The 12,329-nt window shown below is 49.5% G+C and overlaps 1 protein-coding gene across 42 annotated transcripts in view; it reads left to right on the forward strand.

Annotated features, from left to right (window-relative positions):
* Window positions 1–12,329, forward strand: part of SCRIB (scribble planar cell polarity protein) — a 116,604-nt gene that overhangs the window by 48,763 nt on the left and 55,512 nt on the right. For all 42 annotated transcript variants that reach the window (XM_055703698.1, XM_055703697.1, XM_055703653.1 and 39 more), the window contains 5 exons: window positions 559–636; window positions 4,237–4,551; window positions 5,041–5,121; window positions 11,108–11,365; window positions 11,616–11,726. In XM_055703698.1, coding sequence (XP_055559673.1) covers window positions 559–636; window positions 4,237–4,551; window positions 5,041–5,121; window positions 11,108–11,365; window positions 11,616–11,726 — 843 coding nt within the window. The remainder of the gene's footprint in view (window positions 1–558; window positions 637–4,236; window positions 4,552–5,040; window positions 5,122–11,107; window positions 11,366–11,615; window positions 11,727–12,329) is intronic.

Genomic DNA, 12,329 nt, shown 5'->3' on the forward strand with positions numbered 1-12,329 from the left:
GACTGTGTAGTTATTGAAGGCACCCGCTTGCAGGGACTAGTCTCTGTAGCTGGAGGTTGGATGTCTGTGTGTATCAGCTTTGTGGCTGGTTTGGGCTTGCAGAGCAAGGTGGGAGCAGCCCGAAGCAGGAAGCTGGCAGGGCTGAGCAGGCTCTTGCCTCTGGAGCACAACTGACCGCAGAGAGCAGCAATGAGAGCAGCTGTTTCTTCCCCATCTGTGTCCTGATGCGCAGGGCTCACAAGGCAAAGAGTATGGGGTTGTTTTCCACGCGTGCCGTGGCATCAGCTGTGTTACGCTCTCGTCCCCCTGGAAAAAGATTGAAGTGTCATTCCCTTTTCCCCTTTCGCACCTGTGAGGTAGCCCTGCCGTGGGATATCTTTCCCCTGTCTACCAGCTCCTGAATGGGGTGATGTGGCTGTCCTGTGCCCACATCTAGGGTACGGGATTAGCCAGGGACTTCCCCTTTCCCTTAAGCTGAATGGGGTGGAGTGGTCTCTTTACTCTTTAGAGGGTTGAGGAACGGGCTCCACCTCTTCTAACGAGTAGTTTTGTTTCCAGGGCATCTTTATTTCCCGCGTGTCAGAAGAGGGTCCTGCAGCTCGTGCAGGGGTTCGTGTTGGGGACAAGCTTCTGGAGGTAAGAACCTAGCAACTGTGAAGAAGTAAATGCTTCTAATGACTTGAGAGTGGAGGGAGAGTATGGTTTGGTATTTATTTGTATTGTGCTAGTGTGTAGGCCAAATTAAACTCCAGGAGCCATACAAAAGCAAACCAAAATTCCCTTGACTGATAGAGTTTAATTAATGTTAATGTTTAATTAATATTACTGTTAATCTTTTGCTGCTTTAGAAGGACAGAAATTGCTCCTGTGTTCACTGTCCCTCAACTCTGAAGCGTTCTGTAACCCAGGTGGGAAGAAGCACGCAGCAGTGTGTGCCCATGTCCGCAACAGGCTGAGCAGCCAGTCTCTACACATCTGCTTTCCCTCTGTGGGGCAAAAGTGGACCTTGTAAGATAACTTCTTAACCAGGGAGCCAGCCATATGCCATACTTGCCTGTCCTCAAATTATTTAAAAATGTGATGAATCATACAGGATTGAGGTGTACTTGAGGAAGGGCCTGCAGGAAAGCTGGCGAGGGACTTTGTACAAGGGCTTGTAGTGATAGGACAAGGGGGAATGGCTTTAAACTAAAATATGGCAGAATTAGGTTAGATATTACAAAGAAATGCTTTACTGTGAGGGTGGCGAGGTGCTGGCAGAGGCTGCCCAGAGCAGCTGTGGGTGCCCCATCCCTGGGAGCTCAAGGCCAGGCTGGACGGGGCTGGGAGCAATCTGGTCTGCTGGGAGGTGTCCCTGCCCGTGGCCAGGGGTGGGACTGGATGATCTTTAAGGTCCCTTCCAACCCAAACCATTCTGTGAAGGATTGATGGCATTATGGAGGGAACAGGTGTCACTACAGTGCTGGACAGAGATCAAAGGAATAAGTGGTCTGTGTTTGTGTGATCTGATGTGGTGTCTCGGTATCTCATGCACTCCTACTCTCTGCAGCCTACATATTGGCTATGGAGGCCAAAGCATTTGCCTAAGTAGATGTTCCAGTCTTTCTCACCACTTACTTGGCTGCCATTGACCGTGGCAGAAGTCAAATAAAGTCCTATGCGATTCTGTAATTAGATGTTTTTGTATTGCCTTATGAGAAAAAACTTGATTCTGGAGTTTCAGAAGTTACCTAGTTCACTTCTGCAATTATCATAGGATTGTCTTGATTTTTAAGTTTAAGTCCAAAATGGAATATGCACTTCATCTAGCCTGGTCTCTTGTATGTTTTAGGGTCTTAAGTGTCACTGAGCATCCTTGAGCTGCACGTGTGATACTGCATTTTGCTGCAGAATGACTTCCATAAGGGAGTCAGCTCTTGAAGATTGAAAGATGGACAATTATTTCCTTTCCCAGCAGTTAAATTTATGGCACCCTACTGTTTCATGTGAAGCGGATCCTTCTTCAGTTACAGCTTTGGGAAAACACTAATGTTTTTTCACTTCCCATGATGCCCATTTATCTGTGCCTCTTGCAAAAGTGATGAACCCTCGCAACATAACTCAAACACATTTGTCATATTCCTTCTGAAAGACCGTGTTATGTCCACAAGTAAGGCATGGCTGAGGCACATCAGACTCAGGTTCTGTTCTCATTGGCTCTAATTTGTGAGGAATACCTCTTTACCCCTAGAGCAGGGATATGGAGCTTTGCTCAGTAATGAAGGCCATGATGGGAAGAAACCCTAAATGCCGTGAAGCGGAGGAAATATATTTGAATATCTAGTTTTCAGGCAGAGCGGCAGGCAGATCTTTCCTGTAAGTGTGTGTTAATATGAAATGAAGTAGCTGCTATGGAAAGAAGACTCTTCGTCTTCATGGGCCCCCACTTTGCATTTTCTCAGTCTTGTGATGAAGGAATTTTTTACTGAAATCAGGGAAGCAAGAGTGGAGGGAATCAGGTTGCTTCCCTGAGAGCTGCAGAACCTGGTGTCCTCCCTGCAAGTACTTCACTAGTTTTGCATGGAGGGGGAGGAAATAATAGAATCGTAGAATCATTCCATTGAAAAGACCTTTCAGATCATTGAGTCCAGCTGTTAACCTAGCACTGCCAAGCCCACCACTAAACCATGTCTCCAGGTGCCACATACATGTGTTTTTAAAATACCTCTTGGGATGCTGTCTAAACCACTTTCCTGGGCAGCCTGTTCCAGTGCTTGACAACCCTTTTGGTGAAGAAATTTTTCCTGAAATCCAATCTAAACCTCCCCTGGCGCAACTGGAGGCCATTGCCTCTTGTCCTATTGCTTGTTACTTGGGAAGAAGAGACCAACCCCACCTCGCTACAACCTTCCTGCAGGTTGTTGTAGGGAGCGATAAGGTCTCCCCTGAGCCGCCGCCTCTCCAGGCTGAGCACCCCCAGTTCCCTTAGCTGCTCCTCTTAGGACCTGTGCTCCAGCCCCTTCCCCAGCTCTGTTGCCCATCTCTGAACACACTCCAGCACCTCAATGTCTGACTTGCACTGAGGGGTCTAAAACTGAACCCAGGATTCTAAGTGTGGCCTCACCAGTGCCGAGTACAGGGGGACAACTGCTTCCCTAGTCCTGCTGGCCACGCTATTTCTGATACAAGCCAGGATGCTGTTGGCCGCCTGGGCACACTGCTGGCTATATTCAGCTGGCCACAGACCAGCCCCCCCAGGCCCTTTCCCACTGTCCAGCTTCCCAGCCACTCTTCTCACAGCCTGTAGCGCTGCCTGGGGCTGCTGTGACCCACGGGCAGGACTCGGCATTTAGCCCGGTTGAACCTCATACAGCTGGCCTCAACCCATCGGTCCGACCTGCCCAGATCCTTCTGTAGAGCCTTCCTGCCCTCCAGCACATCAGTGCTCCCACCCAGCTTGGTGTCATCTGCAAACTGCCTGAGGGTGCACTCGATCCCCTTGTCCAGATCATCGATAAAAGATACTGAACAGAACCGGCCCCAGCACGGAGCCCTGGGGAACGCCACGTGTGACCAGCCGCCAGCGGGATGTCACTCCATTCCCCACCACCTCTGGGCCTGGCCACCCACCAGCTTCCAACCCAGTGCAGATCACACCTGGCCCAGCCACGAGCAGCCAGTTTCTCCAGGAGATGCTGTGGGAGATGGTGTCAAAGGCTCTACTGAAGTCTAGGTGGACAACATCCACAGCCTTTCCCTCATCCACTAAGCGGGTCACCTTGTCATAGAGGGAGATGAGGTCAGTCAAGCAGGCCCTGCCTTTCATAACCCCATGCTGGCTGGGCCTGGTCCCCTGGTTGTTCTGTACATGATGCGTGATGGCCCTCAAGATGATCTGCTCCATAGCCTTCCCCAGCATCGAGGTCAGGCTGACAGGCCTGCGTGTGTCAGTGTATGAGGAGGTAGATGTCCTTATTGAAGGGAAACAGGAGCTCACTGGTGGGGTAGAACTCCTCTGAAATGAGCCTTTACTGTGCTTGGCAGAGGCTGCCCTGGCCTGGGAGCCTCCTGTGCTGTGTGAGTGCAGGGAAACTCCCTTGCAGGCAGCAGGTGAGATCTGGGTACCCCTGTGGGAACAAGGTGTCAACCCAGCTCTCTAGGGGATGAGCTGTGCTTCCTTTGGGCTGGAGCCATCTGTGCAGCTGTTTGAAAGAAGTCCGCATGGAGGTAAGCATGCCTGGTTCTGTCTGTCCCCAGGTGAACGGCGTGTCCTTGCACTCTGCTGAGCATCACGTGGCGGTGGAAGCTCTGCGTGGATCGGGAAGCTCTGTCTCCATGACAGTTCTGCGGGAGCGGATGGTGGAACCAGAGAATGCCATCACTGTCACACCGCTGCGCCCTGAGGATGACTACAGCCCTCGTGAAAGGCGAGGTGGTCTACGCTTCCCAGAGCGACCCGAGGGGGCACCTCCTACAGAGAGATACTCCACCTGTCTCATGCGCAATGAGAAGGGTCTGGGCTTCAGCATTGCTGGTGGCAAAGGCTCGACACCCTACCGGGCTGGTGACACGGTCAGTAACAATTCCATGGGAAGGAAGATGCTTAATCCCCATGTTTCAGAACTACTTGGGGAGCAGCACGGGGGTCTTCCTTACCCATGGGCATGCATCATGGCAGCATGGCCTTGGGCTGGTGGGCCAGGCGGGCTCTGAGCACCAGAATCTGCTCTTAAATTGGGGAAGGAGAGAAGTTTAGAGGGAGGTGGAGCTGGGGCTCACAGTCCCTGCTAGTGACATTTAATCTTGCTACTGTCCTCTTGACACATATTCTGGGCTCCCAGCCACATGAAGGCTTTGCTGCAGCTGGAGGTTTTGCAGGTGGCTGTAGGAGCAGAAGAGGGGTTGTGTGGAGTGAGAAACGAATGGGAAGTGCCAGGGCAGGGGAGGGGTCTGTGAAGGGGGAAGGGCTGAGACCTGCCTGGTGTCCGGGAACTATTCTGGAAAGCCAAGGCCTGGTGAGGGGAAGCCCAGGCTGCTCTGACTCTTCTGCCTGTGTTTCAGGGGATTTTTATCTCACGGATTGCAGAGGGTGGTGCAGCCCATCGGGACGGAATCCTGCACGTAGGAGATCGGGTCATCTCGGTGAGTGTGGGTGTGCAGGGAAGAGGGTCTGACTCAGCTCCCTGCCCTTCCTTGTTCAGGGACTGCTTTTCTGTCATTGAAGGTGGATTTTGGGGGTCCTTCTTTCGGTTCCTGGGCCTTCTGGGAGAGCATTTAATCTTGGTAGTTCTACCCCTGCCCGTGACTTGTAGTGGGTGCGGTTAATGCAGTTAATGCCTCCCCTTTCCACAAGTGCTGCGTGTGAGTGCTTCCCCACAGGAATGGCATGTGGCAGTCCAGGCTGTGCTGGAGGGGGATGATAAGACGGCACTGCCTTAGCCTGGTGTCCCTCCAGGGCCTCGTAGGACAGCCTTGGTGGCCTTTGCCGCAGCACAGTGTGTGGGGAGGGAACCCCTTTGGGGCACAGCTGACGGGCTCTCCGTGGAGAGCAGGGTGGCAGGGGTCAGCATAGGCTGAAGCAGAGGGAGGCTGCCTGAGGGTGGTGTGGAGCTGGGCAGGGTGTACTGCAGTGCTTCCCCCTGCTTTCATTTGAAACTCCGACCCCGGGTTCCTTTCCTGTTTGTGTCGGTGGTATGGATCTCACTGTTGCCTCTAACCCCAAGTCTCTCTGCCTAATGCATCACATGCTCCCCCTCCTGCGGGGAGAGTCTGCTGAGTCTCCTGACCCTCTTCCCAAGCTCGCATGCTGCCTCCAAGTGAAAGCTCCTGCATCCTGGTGCTGGTGGTGGGTTTCTGATCCAGCTGTTGTGGTAAGAGCACGTGTTACCACAGAGCTGGCGTGAGTAAACACTGATACAGCCTTGTCAGTGCTGGCTTCTGTCTGCTCTATCCCTAGGCTGGGGGCTGTGTTGTATTTGCTCTGGCACAAAATTTTAGTGGAGCTCTAGCCCAGGTCTGACATTCGTATCTTGGCAGGAGACTTGAACTGGTACAGCATCTCTCCCTCGTTGCTGGTGCTCCCCTCTCCTCCCAAAATCAAGCCCTGACCCTGATTGTTGCCAGGCAACCTAAATTATTCTGGTTTTATTCATCTTTTGATGCTCCACTGGTACAGAGGCATGACTGAGAGGCATAATTGCGGGCACACAGCTTATCATGTATTGATTTTCTCTACCTGTGGCAAGAAGGAGACATGAGATCTCAGAAATAGAGTCAGGTCAAATCTGTCCCCACCCCACATTAGCAGCTCTATTTATATCCGTGGGCAGCTTCATAGGAAAAGCAGATCTAATTCTCTACTAATAGCTTGCAGTGTCTTCAGACTGCAGTGTATGGGCTCAGGGCTTACAGAACTCAGGGCCTATGTCAGATGATAATGTGGACGAAGGCCTTGCTGTCGTCAGTGCAATGATGAGTGCAGTGTTCCTGCATAGGTAGGAAGTAGGTCGGTGCTCTCAAGCATGGTCCTCTGCTCTCGAGGTTGTTACCCGCGCTGAAGTGTGTGTTAGTCATAAAAGGTTTGGTGCTGATCATCACTTGCAGCTCAAATCTTGTGCTCAGTTATGCTGAAAGCAGGAACAAATTACTGTCTTCTAGGAGAACACTTACCTAGTCTGGACTATTTATGTAACTTCTGTGCCTTCCTGCGAGTTGCCTGGCTGTCGCCTCTCCAACAGCCATGCCTTCTGGCAGCAGTTGCCATCCTGCCTTTCCTGCTTGTGGAGTTCGCTGCTAAGTATGATATCCACACAGTGGTAGTGTTACATCCTGAAGCCTCTCGTATCTTCTTGGTGATATTTATCCTTGAGAATATCTGCGTGCTGTAAAAGATGTGTGAGCAGTGGTGTGAGTTCTGCTGTATCTCTGGCAAAAGCTGGTGCTAGATTGGAGCTGTGGGGCTGCCTTGGCTCAGTGATACTGGTTGTTGAGAGAGTGTCTGTTCACTCCAAAGCAGTGCCCGCAGAGCAACCTGTAAATTTCCTCTTTACCGCAACTCTTTTGAAGCAGCGGTTGCCCATTTTTATGGGAAAGTTTTTCAGGATGTGGTGTTTCCTGGAATGGGCAGGTTGCATGTGTTCCCCTGTAATCTGCATGGGGAAAGCAGGAGGGCCCTTGTTGGGACACAGAGGTGGTTTCATAGGTCCAGCAGGCAGAAGCCCATTTCCAGAAACATAGTCTCCTAGTCATGCCTCAGTTCTCGCTTTGCCAAAGAATCTTTGTTTTCTTAGGAAAAGAAATACAGCACAGCTTCATACTCTTCCCTTGTACTCTAAATCGTCCTGGACTTCCCTGCAGGGGGAGGACTGGGATAGCTCCTTTTACTTTCTTAAGGGAGCTTTGAGTACATGGACTGAAGAGCCCAGCCGAGATCTCTCTCCAAAGTTAACACCCCACAAAACTCACCAGTGATTGTCTACTAACTCTCCAGCTTTCCCCATATTGTAGTGTATCTTGAGAGTCATCACAGGCGTCGTGAGAGTGATTTTGGTAGTGGAAAATACGGAGCAGGCAACTGCAAGGTGGGGGAGCGTTGGAGAGTTCAAATCGTGGGATGGGGATCTAGTAGGGAGGGTGCAGGACTGGGAGCAGTGGCTAAGGGCCGCTAGTTTTTTTGGGATAGGACTGGGAGTAGACTGAAGAAAACTCATTCTGGGCGAGGTTTGTAGTACAGTACTGTAGTACAGTAGAGGCTACAGTAGTAGCACCAGGCGACACGTCGGGTCCTAATGACAGCAGTCTGATCACTAAGAAATTTGCCGGAGTAATACAGCTCCCTGGCACACAGGAAAATGTGTGGCTCTGGGAGAGGTTAGATGACACTTGTGCCCTTCCTCTGGGCACTTTGATAGCTGCTGCACTGGCTGGCCTTGTTCTTTTGCTAAGCAGAGACATAGCAATAAAGGCCACTGAAGGCTGTCCAAAAGCTGGGAAGGCATCATGATTGCCAGGTAATGGAGAAGTTAATGAGTAAAATGCCATCAAAGGCTGTTACATATCATGTACCTCTCACTCGGGGAGTTCCTGTGTCCCTGCTCACTAGTCCAGGGAAGTACCACTGTATACTTTCGGTATACATCTTGGCAGTGGCAGAAAAATAAGAGGGGAATGCGTGAAGTCAAGAGTGCATGCTGCTCCAGCAGGTCTGTCTGTGGAATATGTTGGGCCTTGATCTGGTGATAAAAACCGAAGGGCCACGCCTCTTCCGCATGTCATCTTTGTTAAAAATTGGTGTATCTGGCAGATGGGAGGACCCAAGGGGATCCTCCCTTCCCAGTCCACTGGACACAAGGCTGCTGCTTTTCCCCATTCCCAGGTTCCAGCCATCAGGAAGGCTAAGTGCAGATTCCACTTAACTGGCTGGCCACAGGTTTACACAGGCAAGAAGGGGTCAGTACCTTTACAGCTGCGTGCATAAACACAAACAGTCCTCATAGGGCATGAACAATGCAGCCAGTTTAACTCTGTTCTTACCCTCTGGCTAATGAGATTTAAGGTTTGCTAGTGGAACATGCACATACACTCCCTCACTCAGCTCACATAAATATTCGTGTTTGCAGGTCTCTTCAGTCTCTGGCCCAAGCGGCAAGCTCTTCAAGGCTCTTTGGTGAGACCAGGAGCCTTTTATCTGGTTTCTGGGCCAGCTGTTGGGTATTTGCGTGTTTTGGATTACTATTTGCTGGCTGGTCTGACTTGAATTTTGCTAGTAGATCTTGCACGCTTACCCAGAATACAGAGGAAACTCACCCAGTTAATACAAACAGAGTTTGGTAAAAAGATAGAGCAGGTGGTACTCTTTTTTTTTTTTTTTTTGCATCCTTTTTTTTGGTAAAAAGATGGTGAACTGGCACAGGGCTTGGCCAGACAAGCACACTGACCAGCAGCCTGCTTGCCTGTTATCAGCCTCTTTTTACTTTCCACCCTCTCCATTTCCCCATGCTTGTTCCTCCTCTCTCCTTATCCACTGCCCTTTCCCACCCGTGATCCTTTAATAAGTTTTGCACATTCCCACAGTGCCCCTTAAAACTTCCTGTAGCAAGTTTGCTCTTTCCTTTGAGAGCTGTTCTGATAACCCACGATAATCTTGATTTCCTCTGCAAATTGATTACCAAGTTTTTGGTTGCATTTCTTTAATTGTTACCATTTCAATGATTCCTTTAATGATCCATCTATAAGTGTCTTGAGTCTTGTCTCTGTTATCTGCATTTAATTAAGGTTTGTGCACCTGTGTGTTTAATTCATTATCTTTCTTGCTTATTGCCTTGTCTTTTATGCTCAGCAGCCATTACCCAACTACCTTTACATCCTTCCTCTTCCTGCATGCATGTGCAGGCTGGCATGCCTTCGCAGCCTTCTGTTTGTTCTCTATGGTTGGTGCCAAAGGTGTCCCTTTGGGGACAATACTTTGAGTAGAGAGGATGCTGTGGGGCCGAGAGTTTGCTGTTTGTGTCCAGCACAGGACAGGGCTGTCTTGCCTGTCGTCTTCCATGTCATACGGAGCACAGCACACTTGGCTCTGGATGGGATGGGGCAGGTTGGGTGAGGGTGATGGTGGTGTTTATGGAGGTTCTGGACGAAGTCTTGACAGACTGTGTGCAGTCAGCTTTGTCCAGAAACTGCTTTCTTGGAAGGTACTGGGAAGTACTATATTATTTCAAGGAATCAGCCAGTGAGGAATTGGGCTACACAATTCAGTTGCTGTTACAAAGTCATGTTATTATTTTGTAAGCTGATCAAACTCCGTCTTAACAGCTGTTCTTTTCATGTCCTCATTGTTAATTTTGGAAAGCTTTTCCAGAACCTAAGAACTAGAAACTTTTTCATTTTCAGCTTCAGCTTTTTCATGGCAAGTGTCATCCTTTTGGCAGTGTTCTTCTAGCTTAGCTCTCCTCTCAGTATTCCATCCCTCATACATTAATGGAGAACAGTCACATCTTTTCTGGTCCTTTGAGTTTCTAGGCAAGCTGTTTTAAATCTTTAATTTTGTAGGAAAGGCTCTCTGTTTCCCTGCCTGTCATAGCAGCTTTTTTTCTGCGCATCTTGTTAACTTATGTTAGATAATTTTTGTGTATGTGAAGGATGAGAATAGTGTAGTTTTTCAGATGAGTTCTCCTCAATGCTTTGTACGAATGACATTGTTTCTTCCCTGTGCGTACTAGAAGTGCCTCTTTGTCTGAAGCATTATATCTTTCACTGATTCCACAAGACAACTGTAGTTGTATTCTTGAGATTAATTTGGCATAGCATATTGGATGTTTTCTTGTCCAAAAGAATTCTAGCTTTCTTTTTGTGTCAGTCAGTCAGTCACTGTGGACTAACAGTCTCTTTCTCAGTGCTTCCAAGTCTTTTTATACCTGGCATACACTTTTTATGGCTTAAAACTGACATCTTCCCTAGACTGCTGTAACCTTGCCCAGCATGGGTGGACAGTAACCCTGTGGCCAGTGACAGGTCCTGTTACACATCAGGTCATGCTCTTCAGTGCCTGTGTCTGGGCTTTGAGAGTGATTGATAAGGGCAAATGGCCTAGTGCAAAGGCAGCTGGTGCTATGACACATTTATGTGCCATGGCATCACTTCTGGCAATCACTGTGTTGTCGTCTTCCCATATTGGATCTGTAGTGCAACCTCTTGGGCTTCTTTTGTCGTGACCCAGTAGGAAAGCTGGAATGCAAAGCCCAGAAGGAATGGCAGGTACTTTCCTGGTAATGCGTGAGCCGCAGTATCGTCTGGGCAATAGCTAGGTTTGTAGTGCTCCAGGAGGTGGGGCATCGTACTTAGCTTTCATGGTCCCCTGGAATGTTGCTGATGCTGTTAGGGCTTGGAGGTATACAGAAAAGGTGCGAAAGGGGCTGGTAAGTCTAGGAAGAAGATTCTGGTCAGGTGGGAATGAACAGGTTCAGTGTCCCTTTGCCAGATAGGAAGGACTGAGAATTGCTTTGGGGAACAGACTTTCGAGGCGGGGCAGTGTTCCAGCAGAATGGGGTCCCTTAGAGTGCTTGGCTAAGTGCTTAAAATGACAGGGTGTACTCGGGTGATGGTCTGACGCTGAGTTTGCGGGTTGTTCTAGATCAATGGGGTAGACATGACAGAAGCCAGGCATGATCAGGCAGTAGCGCTGCTTACCGCATCCTCCCCCACCATCGTGCTGCTGGTAGAGAGAGAGGGTGTAGAGCAGCTCAGCGAGGGAGACTCGCCAGGCGTGCCACGAGTGCGCATGCACTCCCCACCACCGCCTCCCAGCCATGGGGAGAGCCCACCGGAGGAGACACCTTCGCTGCAAAGGAACCATCTGTCTAAAGGCCTGGAGGATCAGTATCCCATTGAGGTGAGTCTGTCTGTCGGAATATGGGGTAGTGTCATCTTGGGTGGTTTTCATTTGAAAAATTGCTAGTCTGATGAGGGCTGTTCCACTGTGTTAACTGTGGTGTTGAGAAGTAATGGGGAATCCCCTTGTTCTGTGGGTGCTTACCTTGTGCTCACTCAAGTAAAACATCCCTCACTCCATGTTTTTCAGTGTTTGTAGTCCTTATGTGGTATCCCTTATTCCCTTTGACTCTGCTTCTTGTTCCCTCAAGGAAATTCACCTTGTAAAAGCAGGTGGTCCCCTGGGACTCAGCATCGTAGGAGGCAGTGACCATTCAAGCCATCCATTTGGGATTCATGAACCAGGTGTCTTCATTTCAAAGGTAGAGTCCTGTGTGAGCAGCCTAGCAGTGGACACTCCTGAGCTGTTTAATTATTGGGGTTAAGATGAAAGATTTTGATGCAAGAGTCTAAGAAGTACAGAATAAATTAAAGAGAAAAGAAAAAGGGATGGGAGAAGGATGCGTACATATGTAAAGAGTTAGCCTATACTAGACATACTGCTGCTGTTGTAGAAACGTAAATGGCACATAAAAGCCTGCAAACCTGTCTAATTCATGCTGAACTGTTTGGGGAGAGTTAGCTTTTGAAATTGCTGAGCTTATGTTAGCTTTTAATGAATCCTGGAAAGACGCAGGCATTTTGGAAAACCAGTCATGACTCTGAAAGTGTTAGTGTGATGAGTGTGTTACTGCAAGGAAAAACAGACACACTCTTCTGCATTCAGGCCAGTGTCCTGTGGGCCACTGCCCTCTTTCCAGTAGTGGCATTAGCTGACGCTATTTAGAGACAGCACAAAAACCAGCCACTTGCTGCAGGTCATTCCCTTTGTAGTCCCACACATCCACACTTACTGGATTAGGGGTGAGAGAGAGGACATCCCTGCCTAGCTCTTTCTGCATCCACACGTCTCTTGTCCCTTGGGC

Source organism: Falco cherrug, chromosome 3 (assembly GCF_023634085.1).
Source record: "Falco cherrug isolate bFalChe1 chromosome 3, bFalChe1.pri, whole genome shotgun sequence".
In the NCBI taxonomy this organism is placed as follows: domain Eukaryota; kingdom Metazoa; phylum Chordata; class Aves; order Falconiformes; family Falconidae; genus Falco; species Falco cherrug.